The sequence below is a fragment of the Lepisosteus platostomus genome, chromosome 25 (genome assembly GCF_059453375.1).
Source record: "Lepisosteus platostomus isolate fLepPlt1 chromosome 25, fLepPlt1.hap1, whole genome shotgun sequence".
Classification (NCBI taxonomy): domain Eukaryota; kingdom Metazoa; phylum Chordata; class Actinopteri; order Semionotiformes; family Lepisosteidae; genus Lepisosteus; species Lepisosteus platostomus.
The window spans coordinates 8680231-8695285 of record NC_142635.1 but is presented as its reverse complement, the minus strand read 5'-3'; the positions used below and the strand labels follow the sequence as shown (position 1 = coordinate 8695285).

Here is a 15055-nt window from a genome sequence, read left to right as displayed (position 1 = left end):
ATCAACAGATATGTGCCCTCTACGTTACCCCGCCGAGTGGCCCCATACAGCCAACCCACTACTCAACAGCGTCAGCCAAGTGACCTGCTGGAAAGCAGGCAAGCCCACCAATGGGGTTACCCTTTTCTGAATGGTAGCAGGAAGAAATATTACCTTGCGTTTCCCCGTTTGTTTTAATTCAGCGCAGCTGTTTGAACAAAACCATCTTATTATCAATGCAACTGACGCATGTAATACCATCCATTACTTCACGTGCTAACAGCTGTATGTTGCAGGTTTTCCATTTTTAGCAGCTGTTGGCCCAATTTGCTTCAATGCCGATGTAAAGGGAAAAAAAAACACCCGCATCTTTCAAACTGACGGAAACTCATCACTAGTGTAGTCTTTATAAGCTTGTTTGCAAGAAACATGCCCTTAAAAAACCCAAATATGGAATTCTAACTTATAATATAATAAAATAGACCCCTTTCCCTTGACCTCAGAGCATTTACATAGAGGAAAAGGAGTCATACATTTGACAGAGAAATACAGTGTCCATTTGTCTTTTGCGTGGGCTCAAATTAACAATAGCTGAAAGGGGAACAATACAACTGTAGTGTTACACCACAATAGTTGAGTTAGATGTTAAACCTTCAAATAATTCTCTTATTGGGAATCTGCAGGTTTTACCAGCTAATCTGCAAGAACCATTAGATCCCGATTGCCAAAACACCTAACATCTTCCACTGTTTGAAACAATTCCAAGACCTGTTTCTGACCTGACTCACCGTAATAAAACTTTAACCTTGCCTTTTGCCTTTTCTTTCCTTAGCATGGAGCACATGAATGCCCGAGTCAAGGAGTTGGTTCGCTTTGCAATGTCTTACATTTCTTACACTTTACACGACTGTGAAGACCAATATAATAGCTTTAATCATCATGACAGAAGCAGTGCTTAAGCTCAGCCAGAGCTGATAGCGCGCTTTCATCATCTCCTGAGTCACCACATGGATATGAAATGAGACTAAGAGCAGTGTGCATGAAACATTAACAAACACAGAAAATCCTTTTAGAAGAAACCCTCCAGTCAGATTCACTGTGGGGACAATGTGTAGATGATTGCTGATCTGTTGAGCTCTTTCTTGACATTGTGAGTTTTCCATTGTGCGTTATACTGTAAGTGTTAACACAAAAACAATTTTAATCTCCAATGCTTAGTAAATTGTATCAGGCATTATAACTGTAAGAGGAAGGAAGATCATAAAATAAGCTTAGTATATAGCAGTAGGCCTACTTTCAACATTGATTGACTTCATTTCCTTTAGATGGAAAGCAGACATTTTTTTGGGGGGATATGACTTTCACCCCTGACTGTGACCCTGAAAGAAAACTTCCCTATAAAATTCTGATTATTTCACAAGTACCCCTGACCCGTCGTTTGTCAAGGTTCTAACCTTTTCTGTTCCAAAAATGTCTCTCTGTGACCTTTCTTCATGTAGCTGCACAACGTTTCAAGTAGGCTGTAAATAACGAATGCATGAACTGTATTTATGTAGCAGTTTTCATCCTGCACAGAAACAGGTGCAGGATTGAAAAGTGAATCAAGAGGTAATTAAGAGGTGAAGTTCAGATTTATATCACTGGGTGTTATTATGGCAGGTTGGAACCCCTTCAGTTCCATGGGATCCTATTCAATTAGAGCACCCTGACTGAGCGTCTCATCTGAAATATGGTGTCTCCTGCAGCACAGCGTCAGTGGTCACCATTCTGAGGGACTGCTTAGCAAATTCTGGTAATTTCAGAAGGAAATAAGTGAGATCACATGCTTGCTAAGATGCGATCCAGTGAGATCACGTGCCTGCTAAGATGTGATCTAGTGAGATGACAAGCTTGCTAGGATGTGATCCAGTGAGATCACGCGCTTGCTAAGCCTGTGTGATCTAATGATGTCTGGTTGGAATATCTGACAAGTCAGGGTAGAAGGTGGTGGGGGAGCTACATCAGCCTGCAGAAGATCGCCATGTTAAGTGCTTCACTTTTGCTTCTCGTTGCTAGGAAACCGATTCAGGGGTGTACACCTGTATTGCTTCTAGCGCCAGTGGGGAGACAAGCTGGAGTGGTATTCTCACAGTGCAAGGTACAGTACCTTTGCTCTTTGAAAATACTAAAGGACTGAAGAGAAATTAAGTTTCCCATGCTTGGCCATGTTGCCTTTTGTCCTGTTATGATTTTTTATGATTTTAATTGAATTCCCTTTTTTATTTGCTGTTACATGAGATAAAGGTTGTAAAAATGTTTTTTGTTTTAAAGTTTAAAGTAATGCTACAGAACATACACTTTTCCTTTCCTGAAAGAAGCCGTGCGTAAAAGCTCCATGGGGAACTTGTATTGAGTGAATTGAGGAATTAAAAATAATTTTTACCTCCATCCAAACAATGTATGTAACAACGTATGGTACTGCTCTAAAAATAAGAAAAACAGTGTACAGTATTGTTAACATTTTAGCATTCCACTTATAATATAGTGCTGTACCGCTGTTATTAAGTGTGTCAATGTTTTATTAGGATTTGACACTGACATTAAATCTCTTTGCCTTCCTGTCACTTCTGTATTATAGAAAGTGGAGCCCCATCTGCTCCCCAGCCCTCTGAGCCCAGTCTCCTGCCTGGACCCCCCCAGAAGCCCATCGTGACCAACGTGACGCGAAACAGCGTGACCCTGACCTGGCAGCCGAACCCCCATGAAGGAGGAGCGCCGGTCTCTTCCTACATCATCGAGGCCTTCAGGTGAGACCACTGCGCGCTCCCCGCGGGCCGTACCCACACCCCTGGGCGGGATGCTTGCCTTACTTCCGAGATGTGGAAAACACAGTAAGGTCGGAGCGCGATGCCTGCGGTTCCAAAGGAGAATGCCAGGAGCACAGGGGGCCGCCTGAGTGTTCCCGGCACGCGAGAGCTATTCCAAAATCTGATGTGGAATGGGAGACTTTTTTCTCCGTGATTTGAACAGTTCGGCTCTGTGGCTGTCCTTGTAACGCGAGCTCCTGTTAGCCCTGAGACTCGCCGACATAAAAGCCACGGATATACACAGACACACACACACACACACTCCTACTCATGCAGCTGGCAAAGAAAAAAAACAACCAGTCCAGACAATATAGATTCAACAATACAGCTGAATGGTGTCTGCAGACACTCTGCCCCTTGGTAGCTAGAGGCATCTCGTGCCCAGACATTTTTCATTCTTTATTAATTGCGTGTCACAGTTAAGCGCTAGTATCCAGACGTGATGGACAGGGGCACACACCCATATTGCCTCTCTGTCCCTGACCTTTTCCACATTCGAATAATGGAGGGCAGCCTGTACCTGTGCTTATCACATCGAGTAGCATTATGTAAATGCTCTTCACTGCCTTTATGTGCACGGGGATGAGGAAGTTGCTGAAAGGAAACTCGAATAAATTAAATTGCCGCCCGTACCAGATTTTTCTCCGTGTTGCGGCAGGCACAGAAACAAAAATGCAAAAAGAACTAATGACATTTTGGACTTTTTATCCAGACCAGGGTCTTTGTATTGCTTGCTCCCTATGCCCAGCTGCGGTCCCAGTGCAGAACAGAGGCAGCTCCCAACACCACTTGCAGGCTGTGTCCCTGTGTGTCTGGGAAGGGCAGCCTGACAGATCTGAGACTTGATCTCATTCTCATTCGCCCTCTGGGCAGAAGTTAGCACAGTGCTGCATCCCCAAAATTGATTCTTTATAGAGACCGGGGGGGGGGCTTAATATGATTTCTACAATAACATTTCCTTGCCTGCAGTGCTGGGGGCACAGGGGGGGGGGTAAGGTGAGAGCAGAAGAGGGAGATGGGTAGGGGGAGGTAGTCATTCACAGGTTCATGGCCGACTGTGACACCTTGTTATGGAAATGATCAGATTTATCGTGCCTGTGGGCGGGGGGGAGGCTAAGCCGTATTTGTAATGTGTGTGTTTTTTTTTTGTATGAGCGTGTGTCTGTGTTAGTGTTTTTCACAGAGTCGATCGAGAAAGTGACCTTGGATTTATTGCTCGCGATCAGGTTAGCGTGAGGGATATGCGCTGCTCTGGCAGCGTTAATTGTTGTAGCCGCATTCTACAGGCCAGTCGGCTATAAAATCACTTGCCCTGTTGTGAGCTGTAACTGCAGAAAGGAAAAAAAATTCTACATATACAGTACCAGACAGAGAACGACAGAGAGAGGTCAGGCCATCTATAAGCCAGAAATATGTGTTTTGGCCTTAGTAAAAGATCATTTATAATAACTTGATAAAAAAAAATACATACATTTTGTAAATTAAAATATAGGGTACGACATTTGCAGCTGGTCTTCTTTTAAACTCACTAACAGTAAGCTAATTTTCATTTCAAATTTCAATGTCTATGTGGATATTTGCTGGGTCCACATGAATTGTCTTCTCTAAATTGTCCCTGGTGTGTTTGTGTGTCCTACATTGAACTAGCAACCCATCCAGCTTGTGCCCTTCCTTATTTCACCTTACTGTTACCTGTTATCTGTGCTAGTGATTGAAAATGGATGGGTGATTCCAGATCAGAGCAGTGCGCTGGGGAATTAGTACGTTAATACTTGCTCTCTGCCTTCCTAATCTAGCCAATCTGCAGGAAGTACTTGGCAAACAGTGGCAGACTTTGTCAAGCTGGAGAAGCACACCGTAGGTGGCCTCTTCCCCAACACCATCTACCTGTTCATCATACGCGCTGTCAACAGCTACGGCCTCAGTGATCCCAGCCCCATCTCTGAGCCGGTCCGCACTCAAGGTACAGTGTGTGCAAACCAATGAATAACAGTGGAGCTTCTGTCACACCAGAGTGCTGGGAACAGCAGGAAATGACTGCCGCCTTAAAAATTGTTCAGACTGCATTTAACAATACGTTTTTTTTTACTTTTTTAAATGACCTCCTTTTAACCAGACCAGAATTTCTAAACCAAATGCTAGTATAGTGGACAAGTATGCTGTGCTGTAGCAGTTGCTGTTCAGTGGATGTTAAAAACAACATCCTGTGACTTCGTACGATTAGGAGTGAGAACCCGAGTGTCCTGGGACAGTAATGTCTGGCCACGCTGTCATTCCACTCTGGGGTAGTACTGTCTTGGCCTACCTAAAGAGCCTCCGTAATCCATCTGGTGAACAGTTTCTTTCTCCTCTACTTAATCTGCCGTATAGTGGGGCGCAGGTACATGATGACTCCTGCTTGTCACCCGAGGAGGTGCTGGTATAAACCGAAAAGAGCTGAATTGAAGGAGAGGGTTAAAATGAAATGTGCTAAATTAAAGATATTAGTATTAATTGTTACTCATAATTATTCAGTAAACGGCATACTAGAATTGATGCTTCTGCACAATTTTAATTACATTAAACTGAGATTTTGCATACCCCTGAGGTTTATGTGTGTATATTTTTTTAAAGTAAAAATGTTCTTCTGTGCCATGTGCATACAACTCTATCTAAATTGCAAATTTGAGAAAAGATTCGATTTGAGCATATTCTATCTAGAAGAAGTGTCCCACTTTTTTTTCGGATTGACACCTTCTTAGAACAGAGCGTGATCACCTGAGGAGAAGAGGAGTTTGCCAGGACAGTACTGCCTAGTGTTCTTGATGGTAGATGTGTAGACACTCTTGAAGCGATGTGACTAAAAAGTGGGGGTCGGTGCAGTTTTCATGTCACCCAGCATTCTGCAACCGTGAATCTGAAGCGTTGTGTTCAAGGCCCCATGGGTAAGAGGCGAGGCACACTGACTGGGTGCACTCTTTCTCCTTCTGTGTCAGACGTGAGTCCAACAGGTCAGGGTGTGGACCACAGACAGGTGCAGCGGGAGCTGGGGGAGGTGGTGGTGCGGCTCCTGGAGCCTGTGGTTCTCTCTGCGTCCAGCGTCCAGCTCTCCTGGACGGTAAGTCTGCCGGGTGGCCAGGGTCGCTGTGAAGGCCGGGGTCTCTGTGAAGGCCGGGGTTGCTGTGGTGACTCCCTTACTGCCTGAAGAGTTCTCAGAAGACGAACCGGGATGATTCCCGTTAGGAATGCCATACGCAGGCTAGGAAGTGAACCTCTGCAGTCAAGAAGAGCTTGAGAGGAAAGAAGACAAGTATTAACAGTGAAAGAAATTAACAGTATTAAGCCTTGAAAGGCACACAGATCGGAGGCCAGGCACCGAAGCCGGGGCCTCTGCTCTGCGAGGCAGAAATGGTAGTCGCTGTGCCACCGTGCCACCCCCAGAATACAAACCGATATCAAAGGCGCGGGCTTAACCCGCTGCAGCTCGTCCGATTCCCAGCCTCTCCTCGGCTCGGCGGTCACTCGGGCTGTTGGGTGTCTCTCAGGTGGACAGCCAGTCGAGGTACATCCAGGGATACCGGCTGCTCTACAGGCCAAAGGGGAGCGCCTGGCTGGTCCAGGACGTGAAGGCAGCCCCCGAGCGCAGCACGGTGCTCGCTGACCTGCGGAAGGGCACGGAGTACGAGGTGAAGATCCGGCCCTACTTCGACGAGTTCCAGGGCATCGACAGCCAGCTGCTGATAGTGCACACGCCTGAGGAGGGTAAGGAAGAGGCCTTGTGCTCACTCTTGTAGACCACCCTGACGTAGGGAATTGTACTCGTGACGCTGGCTGCGTTTCTACACGCCTTTTATTTCAGTGTAACGGGTCCGTGAGTGCCGGAGGGTTCTGCTACGAGTGTCTTCTTCCTCTTTTGTAAAAGACGGAGGCGAAGTCAGTGATTCCATTATGAAGTAATTCAGTTATGATCAGTAGTCGTTCGGTTGTTGAAGCCAGTTGGGTGCGTGATAGAAGTGGAGTTGGATGTGTTCGGTTTTTTGCACACGTAGAGGTTAACTTCCATGCTGAAAAGTAAAAAAAAACAAAAAAGCCATATTCAGGTGTGACTGATTCAGCATTCAATTCAGCATTCAACATATGCATCGTAAAGTGGTAGCCTTGAAAAGTCTGATGTAATTCTAACTATAAAGTAGAATGTTTCTAAGCAGTATGTAATGTTCATCTCCTGCATTACTGACTTGGATTATTATTATTAAAAATCTATGACTTTTTGAACTTGTCATTTTATTTAATTTCAGAGACAGATATTGAAAGTACAGTTTAATTGTGGAAAGACCAAAATTCATTCCTAAAACTAAATTAAAAACGTTGTTCTTTGGATTATAAAAGTCTTTCTTATTAAAGCCATCATTTCATGTTCAGCCCCCAGTGCTCCCCCACAATCAGTAACCGTGGTAACTGTCAAGCTGAGCAACAGCACCAGCATCAGTGTGTCCTGGGAGCCACCCCCTGTGGAGAAACGGAATGGAGTTATTCAGGAGTACAAGGTAAACCGGATCGGATTAAATTCAGTCCGGATCGGACTGAAAAGTTGCACTGGTAGAGGATTAAGTCTTCAGTTCAGGGATCTGTGACATGTGATTCATAAGCATGTTTTACGTTATTTTGTTAACAGTTATAGGATGTAATTAAAGATAATAACATCTTGTGACCATTCCTGATATTACAAAATAAATTATAATAGTATTTGTATCTTCAATTATAATAATTCAATATTAACATATAAAATAAATGCTTATTAGAAACCACTGGACATGTCAGTTTTTGTTAAATGTCTTATGCTTTAACTAAGGTCATATATAATTTATATAATAATATGTCTTTACAGAGATTATGTGTAATTCTGTGGTATATGTAATTGCACAGGTCATAATATTAGTTTTTCTTCTTATTGTAACTTTATATGTCCAGCTCTGTTATTGTTTGCTATGATGAATCATGATTATAATAACAAGAATTCAGTGAAGCAGAGAAAGCAGGACAAGGATTATTCACTCTCATTACAAATGATTGAACACAGGAAGGTCCCATCAGAGTTCATTATATATATATACTGGGCAAGTGCAAAACTGCTGTAAAAATTCCCTGTAGAAATTTTTTTTGTTCATAGTCCTTTAATTGTCTCCTACAGCAGTTCATTATGACTGTCCTAACTGTCCTAAAAACAGTCATTATCTCAAATCACAGATTGCAAACATTTATTATCACACATTTCACAGTATGTTTACATAGCACGAGCGACAGCCCAGCACTGAAATTCAAAAGGCCAATGCATGCAGAAGTTCCCTCTGCAAAAGCAGCAGTTACATTCCAGTTCACTCTGCAGAACCTGCAGCACAGTATAGAGACGCTACCTACTTTTTTAAATACCTTTAATGTAAGATATGGTTGAAGATTTTACAAGACATTATTGCATTTAGTTACACATAAATGAAAAGACGACATGTTGTGTTTCTGCTATTTCACTGTCACGACACAATCGCACCTAAGAGATAGCCTCATCTGCAGTGTCACCTTTGGGAGCGTGCCTCAGTCCCTCAGAGGCTAAGGGCCAGTTCAGCTGTACTGGTTTGTGTTTAGTTAGCCACCGCCTGCCTCAGTGTCCCTTTGTTCTTGTCTCCCCAGATCTGGTGCCTGGGCAATGAGACACGGTTCCACATCAACAAGACGGTGGGTGGGACTGTCCTCTCCACGACGGTCACTGGCCTGCTGCCAGGGATACTGTACCAGGTGGAAGTGGCAGCCGTCACCAGCGCAGGAGTGGGAGCCCGTAGCCAGCCCGTGTCCGTGCTCATCAGTGAGTGCCCGTCCCTCCTGTGGGATCTGGGAGCATCCGACAGGTTTCCTTTCGGATGCCAAAATGTGCAATGCAAATCAGAGCCTCACGCATACACAGTTTTCCAGCCCGGGCGTGAATAGGTTTGAAGAGGCCATTTAAGAGGAGTAAAAATAGCCTCCTGTAAAAGTCGCTGTTTCACCACACGTCGCCACTTGCTCGCGGTGTTTCCCCTTGAAGGAGTTGGTGGTGTTGCCACGCAGTTTTATTCATGAGCGCTGTCCGTGGGACTGCGCAGTGGCGTGCACGAATTAAACTTGAAGGAAGTAAAAAGAAAGGGAGAGAGAAAAGCTCAGCAGATTGATGAAGTAAAAATAAATTTTGAATTAAAAGCTTTAGTGAAAAGACAGCTCAGAAAGTAGGATTTAAGGATGTTAGTACTCGCAGAGGCTCTGATGGATTCAGGCACTGATTTTTTACAGAGGTGGGGTAGCAGACGAGAAGGTTCAGTTACCCACAGTGTGGAGCCTAGTCTTTGGCAGAGTAGAAAGGCCCTAATCCCTAGATCTCAGATTAAGATCTAGGCTGCATGTATGCAACAAGTCTTTTAAGATAATCTGGAGTTCGGTAATTCAGTGTCTTATATACTGTATGAACAGGAGCTCTAAATGTCAATTGGGCTCCAATGAGATATGTCATAGAAATTGAAAATTGTGAAATAGAAATTGTGAGTTATAAAATAATAATGAAATATTAAAAAATAATAATGCAAGAGAAAAACTAGGATTGCTTGTCTTACATATTTGAAAATCCCCAAAACAGATTTGACTTGCTTAACTGAAAAACCACATCGTCTAATATAAACATAAACGTATCCTCTTTCAAAGTGTTCTGTTCAACTGGAACTGGGAAGCTGGTTCTTCCGAGCTCTGCAGCCGATCTGACTAGCGCCTGTCTGATTTCTGTTTGTGTCCATTTCGCAGAGCTGCCCTCGGACCAGCCCTCAGCGCCGGCGGAGCCTGGCGAGAACGTGAGCTTAGCAGAGCAGATCACAGACGTGGTGAAGCAGCCGGCCTTCATCGCGGGCATCGGGGGGGCCTGCTGGGTCATCCTGATGGGCTTCAGCGTGTGGATTTACTGTCGCCGCAAGAAGAGAAAGGAGCTCAGCCACTACACAGGTCTGCCGCGGATTGCCCACTGCACTGACACCTCCTATTTCCCAGTCAGATCGCGGTCCGGTCTGCTGGTGCTTCCCACCAGCAGTGAGCAGCAGACCTGTTCAGTTCTGACCTCGGGCTTTATTTCGTTTGAGTTAGACGTGATGAGGATTATTCAAACTGATTTAGATGTCTTTCTAATTTGTGTTTGGATGCTATGGAATAAGAACCACACGGGCTTGGCTTTTATGTGTTTTAAAGTGGTGTCTCCTCTCTAAAGATGATGTTCTCATAGAGTGTCTCTCTTTTACAGCTTCCTTTGCTTATACTCCTGCAGGTAAGGAAGCATCTTTCAATCTTATCATGTTATCATTTCCGATTTTCCAGCTGAATGATAATTATTGGGTAAAAATGCCCGTGGTAAAATTCAGAATGCTTTTATTTACTGTTTTATTTTTGATTTTCCTGCAGTTGGATTTTCTCATGGAGAGGGATCTGGTCTCATCAATGGCAGGTATGACATAAAATTACAGTTTACTCTGAGCAGGAACCGGGAGGATGAGTGACATTACGCATACAGGCAAGACAGAATAAATGACCCTTTACTTTTACATTTCATGCTGTTTCTCTTGGACATAGTTGGAGATCGGTTTAGTGCAGAAAGCATGAGATGAAGATTTGTTTTATTGGAAGCATTTAGCGCCACATTGGAGCACTGAATCTGACTGGTAAATAGCACTGATATTGACTGCTGCGTCTTTCGTCTTCTTTAGACCTGGTATGCTTGGCACCAACATGGGCAACTACCCCTGGCTGGCCGACTCGTGGCCCACCACCAACTTGGTCCACAGCGGCAAGGAGTCGGTAACCTGCTGCACCGCCAAGCACGACTCCGCTGAGAGGTACTACAATGGTAAGCCTCACTGCCTTCCCTGTGTCAACGTATGGCCATCGGAGGTTGTAACTATGTGCAGTAATGTGAAATGTACTGGCTTGAACTGAAACTCGCCTTTTTATAGACAGAATCAAAGTCCTGAACAGCCACAGTGCCTTACAGGATTTTTGTTTTTCATTTCAGCTGAGCTTGAAGTGAATTTGTTGGACTGATTATTTGTGTTCTTAGTCCTAGCCAACACATTTTCCTCCTATCTACTATTTGGCCATTTAAAACCACCTATAACTTGCACGACTGTGGAGCTCGAGGGCCAGAGGTGTGGTCAAGTAAGAATATAATCTTACTCCAGGTCGAATGAAACATTCATATTTCATCGCCCACTGCTTTTTTTTTGCAGAAGCTGGGATCACTAATTATCTCAGTCAGACGGAGAAATTTAGCTCTGGGTCCAATGAGGGGCCTATCTATAGCACCATTGACCCCACCAGCGATGACCTCCGCACCTTCAACTCCTCCTACTCCCAGCACGCTACTCCTTATGCCAGCACGCCTGTCATGCCCTTTGCCACCCAGGGCCCCTACAGCCCTGATCAGGAGGGAGGGCACTGGATGGCACAGCCGGGACCCTCGGGGTCTCAGTATGCCCAGCCCGACCGCTCCAGGACGGACAATGGTAAGAGAAGGCTGTGCTTTGTACCGAACGTTACGGACATTGTCCATGTCCTGATCGCTTATCATGCAGATCTAGAATGATTTAGATTGCTAAAAGCCCCTAATGGTGCTGGAAGAGACAAATGGCCTTCTCTTGTTTGTGGCCTCTTCCCATGTTCTTATGATAACCCTGTTATGTAATTATTCTTATTCTTATTCTATTATTCTTGTTCTTGTTCACTCTATTATTCTGCCACACACTGCAGCACGTGTTGCCACAATGTATCTTACTAAACAAATGATTCTGTTTTCATGCCAAAAAGCCAATTTATTTGTAAAATTATCTGTCCGTGCTAACCTGTTAAATCTGATCAGTCTTACTATGATGCTGTATAATATAGTTCGAGATGCATACAATAGCACTGATCTTTTATTGAGGCTTCTCTTAAGATGCCATGTGTTAAGTGGGTCAGCTCTGGGTCCCTGTGTTGCAGCTGTGAAACTGGGGAAGCAGAAATCCATGGGGAAAGCAGTGAAGACACCTTCTCTGAACTGGACCGAGTCCTTACCTCCGCCACCTCCTGCCGGAGAGCTTGAAGAGTGCGTTGAAGAGTCGGAGGAAGACGGGGATGATGAAGAGCTGGGGTGAGTTGTCAATTCTTTGAATGCAGTGACCCCTTTTAAACTTAGTCATATTAAGAGTTTCCAAAGCTTTGATTGAATCAGACCACTGCACGTTCTGTGCAGAAGTTGAGCTGATTCATTTATACTCTCCCTTCCCAGAAGTATCATAAGTGTTGCGGCACAGTGCACACCACTAAGATGGCAACACAGCAGTGAACATTTTTTCTTAGACAATCGAAAAGGTTGAACCTGGGTTATTGTGACATTTTCGACTGAGCCATTATTGACCTTGTGTGTGTGTTTACATTTTCTATCACAGTGTGGTTGGAAGTGTGCAAGAAAGGCCTTTCATTCTGCGAAAGTTATTAAGATGTCATATAAGATCATAGGCTGTGATCTTTCACCACACTGTACTGAATTCCTTGTAATTATGGGGGAGGAGCTCCTAACAAAGTCACACGTTCTTTCAACACACTTTCTTGAATTTCTTGTTCTGATTTTGTTAGATTCTCCTTCCCATAGGCTTAATGAAATGTGTGAATTGAGCTTCAGTCTCTGCCTTCTTGCTGAGCATCCTAATGTGTAACCACTAGCTTGTTAATAAAGGCAGCTTTCATCCTCTCTTCAGTTACAAATTACCTCTCGAACTGACACTAGTTAATAACGTTACATGCACAGATGAGACTCTAATGACACTGGGGCACAAGGTTGAAGAGCGCCAGAGGCTGGGAAAGAAGATCAGGTTTTTGTGTTACACTGTGAAACTCAGGAAGACGCCACTGGCAAGAATTTACTGGAATCAGGCATATTAACTGGTGCTTTTAACAGCTTCTGACAGGTAGATACAATTGGAAAGACAACACGATGAAACTAAGCTGTTTTGACAAGGATTCCTACTTTGTGCTCTTTAGAATAACATTAGCCTATTGTCAAAATAGTATTTTTAATGCTTTCTCTCCCTATAAAATGAGCATTATCATCCACTAGTCCGTCATAGATGCATCTAAAATCAGATGTAAGTTGATGTAGATTATATACCAGCTGATCTGACCTGTCTTTTACCTGTTTTTCAAAAATATCATTTTATTTTTGTTCATAAAAATGAGTGAATTGAGTTTGAATCAAGTCTTTGGAATCCTTCATTTCTGCACGTTCATGTTGCATTCCTACATTATCAATCGTGTTTTCTGACAAAATACATTTGACAGAAAAGCGATAGTCTCATGCCGTGCATTCAGTGTTAATTATATGCCAACGTGATTTGACATACAGTATGTGGTGTAGTAATTGCTGTAGGGAAAGCCTCAGATTCAGAAGATCGTATTTCCAGCCCTTTTTAACTCAAGTCATTTACATTTCCAAGAAGCTTGATGCCTTCTTTAATTCTGAGAGTCAGAGTAGTCTTAATGGCTGGAGGGATGGGTGGCTAATTATCCTACTGACAGTGGAAATCGATATGCCTCCTACCAATACCATTAACCTTTAGAACTAACCAGACTCAGGCAGCATTATGACTTCATTAGAATGAAGTTTGGTTACCCCTCGCCTAATGGATAATTGCTTTCAAATTCATGCGAATGTGTTAGAAAAAAAGATTTGTCAGTTATATTAAAGAAACTACAGATAGTAAATTCTTCAAACTGAAATATCGTTATTCAGTCCTCCTTCCTCAGATTACCATTGTCAGAAAAAAACAACAACAGAATGCAACTGTATTAAATGTGCTCCCTTGCATTGCACACAGGAATTTTAAAAGCTGAAATATGATATGGTCTAATGTAACTGAATGCTGTTTGAAGGTATTTAAAGCCTGAAATCTAGGTGCAAGCTGCAAAAAAAATAAAAATGATAACTCTGCTTAAATACACACTCCAGGTAATTTTGGAAAGAGACAATCTAGATTGATTTGCTGGAAGGGTTAATCATGTGTGAAAAGCAATATTGAACAGGAATGGATTCATTTGTTCAGTTTGGTTACTGTGATGTATGTATAAGTTAGCTGCACAATCTACTGATTGGTAGAAGTGTCCTTTCCATGCAGCGTGGTATGAAATTGTCTCTTCTGCAGCAGTTATTTTATCCATATTTGGTGTCCTTCGGTCTTGTAATAAAACTCAATATTGTATGGTATTCAACCCCTTGCTTGTCATTTAATGATAACCTCCTCTCCATGTGTAACCATAAAAACCCAGTGGCAGATAGAGCATTCTTGTTTTTGTGAATCCCCTGACACTGGCTCTATCCAGGGATAAATCTTCTGTATTATAGGAACGCCACCTTTTATTTTTTTTCTTGGAGGCTGGGTTTTCGGCCCGTATATTGAAATGGCGTTTCTTCCAGCATGGTTACTCACTCTAGCCCTAAAGCATTTAACGACTTTACAATCCGGTACTTATTGGAAGTGAGCCGCGTGACGTTGTTTCTCTCGCTGACGTGCGGGTATTGGCCACTTCCCTCCCTCAGCTCTGAGGAAGAAGACTGGTGCCCCCCACTGCCAGAGAGGACCTACCTGACGGACGGCCCCTCAGAGGATGTGCCAAGCCCTCCACCTCGTGGGGAAGCCTCATCCCCAGCCACCTCATACGGGCACCAGTCCACAGCCACGCTCACCCCTTCCCCCCGAGAGGAGGGCCGACCCTCAGAGGACATCCCCCGGCTGCACCACCTCGACATGCCACAGCTCGCAAGGTACTGCACACCCACACCACGCTTCCATGAACCCTGGTCAAGCGTCTAAGGGGACGGAGGAGATGCGGATGAACAATCCTACAAAAAATGGTTGCCTTGTTTAAGTTATCCAGAAGAAAAAACAAGAGAGTTCTGCTATATTACAATATTAATTTACCCCCTCCTCTCCATTGGCGTCCAACTATTGCGGTGTTGACCCTCGACTCTTTCCCCTCCCCAAGCTTCCGCCTGCAAAAGTATCTGATATTTCCTCTTCTTTCATTAGGAATCCATATGAATCCATTCAGTTCTAGCCACCTTCAGCAAATGTTACTTAATACTAGTTCCTACCCTAATCCGTGTCAGCACAATTCACCTTAGGATAGCTTACAGGTGCCATAGTATCTTCTACTGCCTACCA

At 43.8% G+C, this 15055-nt stretch overlaps 1 protein-coding gene across 4 annotated transcripts in view; it reads left to right on the top strand.

Moving 5' to 3' along the window:
* Positions 1-15055, top strand: part of robo3 (roundabout, axon guidance receptor, homolog 3 (Drosophila)) — a 179492-nt gene that overhangs the window by 156136 nt on the left and 8301 nt on the right. For all 4 annotated transcript variants that reach the window (XM_088620025.1, XM_088620026.1, XM_088620024.1 and 1 more), the window contains 14 exons: positions 2035-2116; positions 2597-2765; positions 4622-4788; positions 5801-5922; positions 6350-6566; positions 7227-7351; positions 8490-8661; positions 9624-9818; positions 10111-10134; positions 10269-10311; positions 10571-10710; positions 11090-11365; positions 11838-11988; positions 14431-14655. In XM_088620025.1, the coding sequence (XP_088476151.1) occupies positions 2035-2116; positions 2597-2765; positions 4622-4788; positions 5801-5922; positions 6350-6566; positions 7227-7351; positions 8490-8661; positions 9624-9818; positions 10111-10134; positions 10269-10311; positions 10571-10710; positions 11090-11365; positions 11838-11988; positions 14431-14655 (2108 nt within the window). The remainder of the gene's footprint in view (positions 1-2034; positions 2117-2596; positions 2766-4621; positions 4789-5800; positions 5923-6349; positions 6567-7226; positions 7352-8489; positions 8662-9623; positions 9819-10110; positions 10135-10268; positions 10312-10570; positions 10711-11089; positions 11366-11837; positions 11989-14430; positions 14656-15055) is intronic.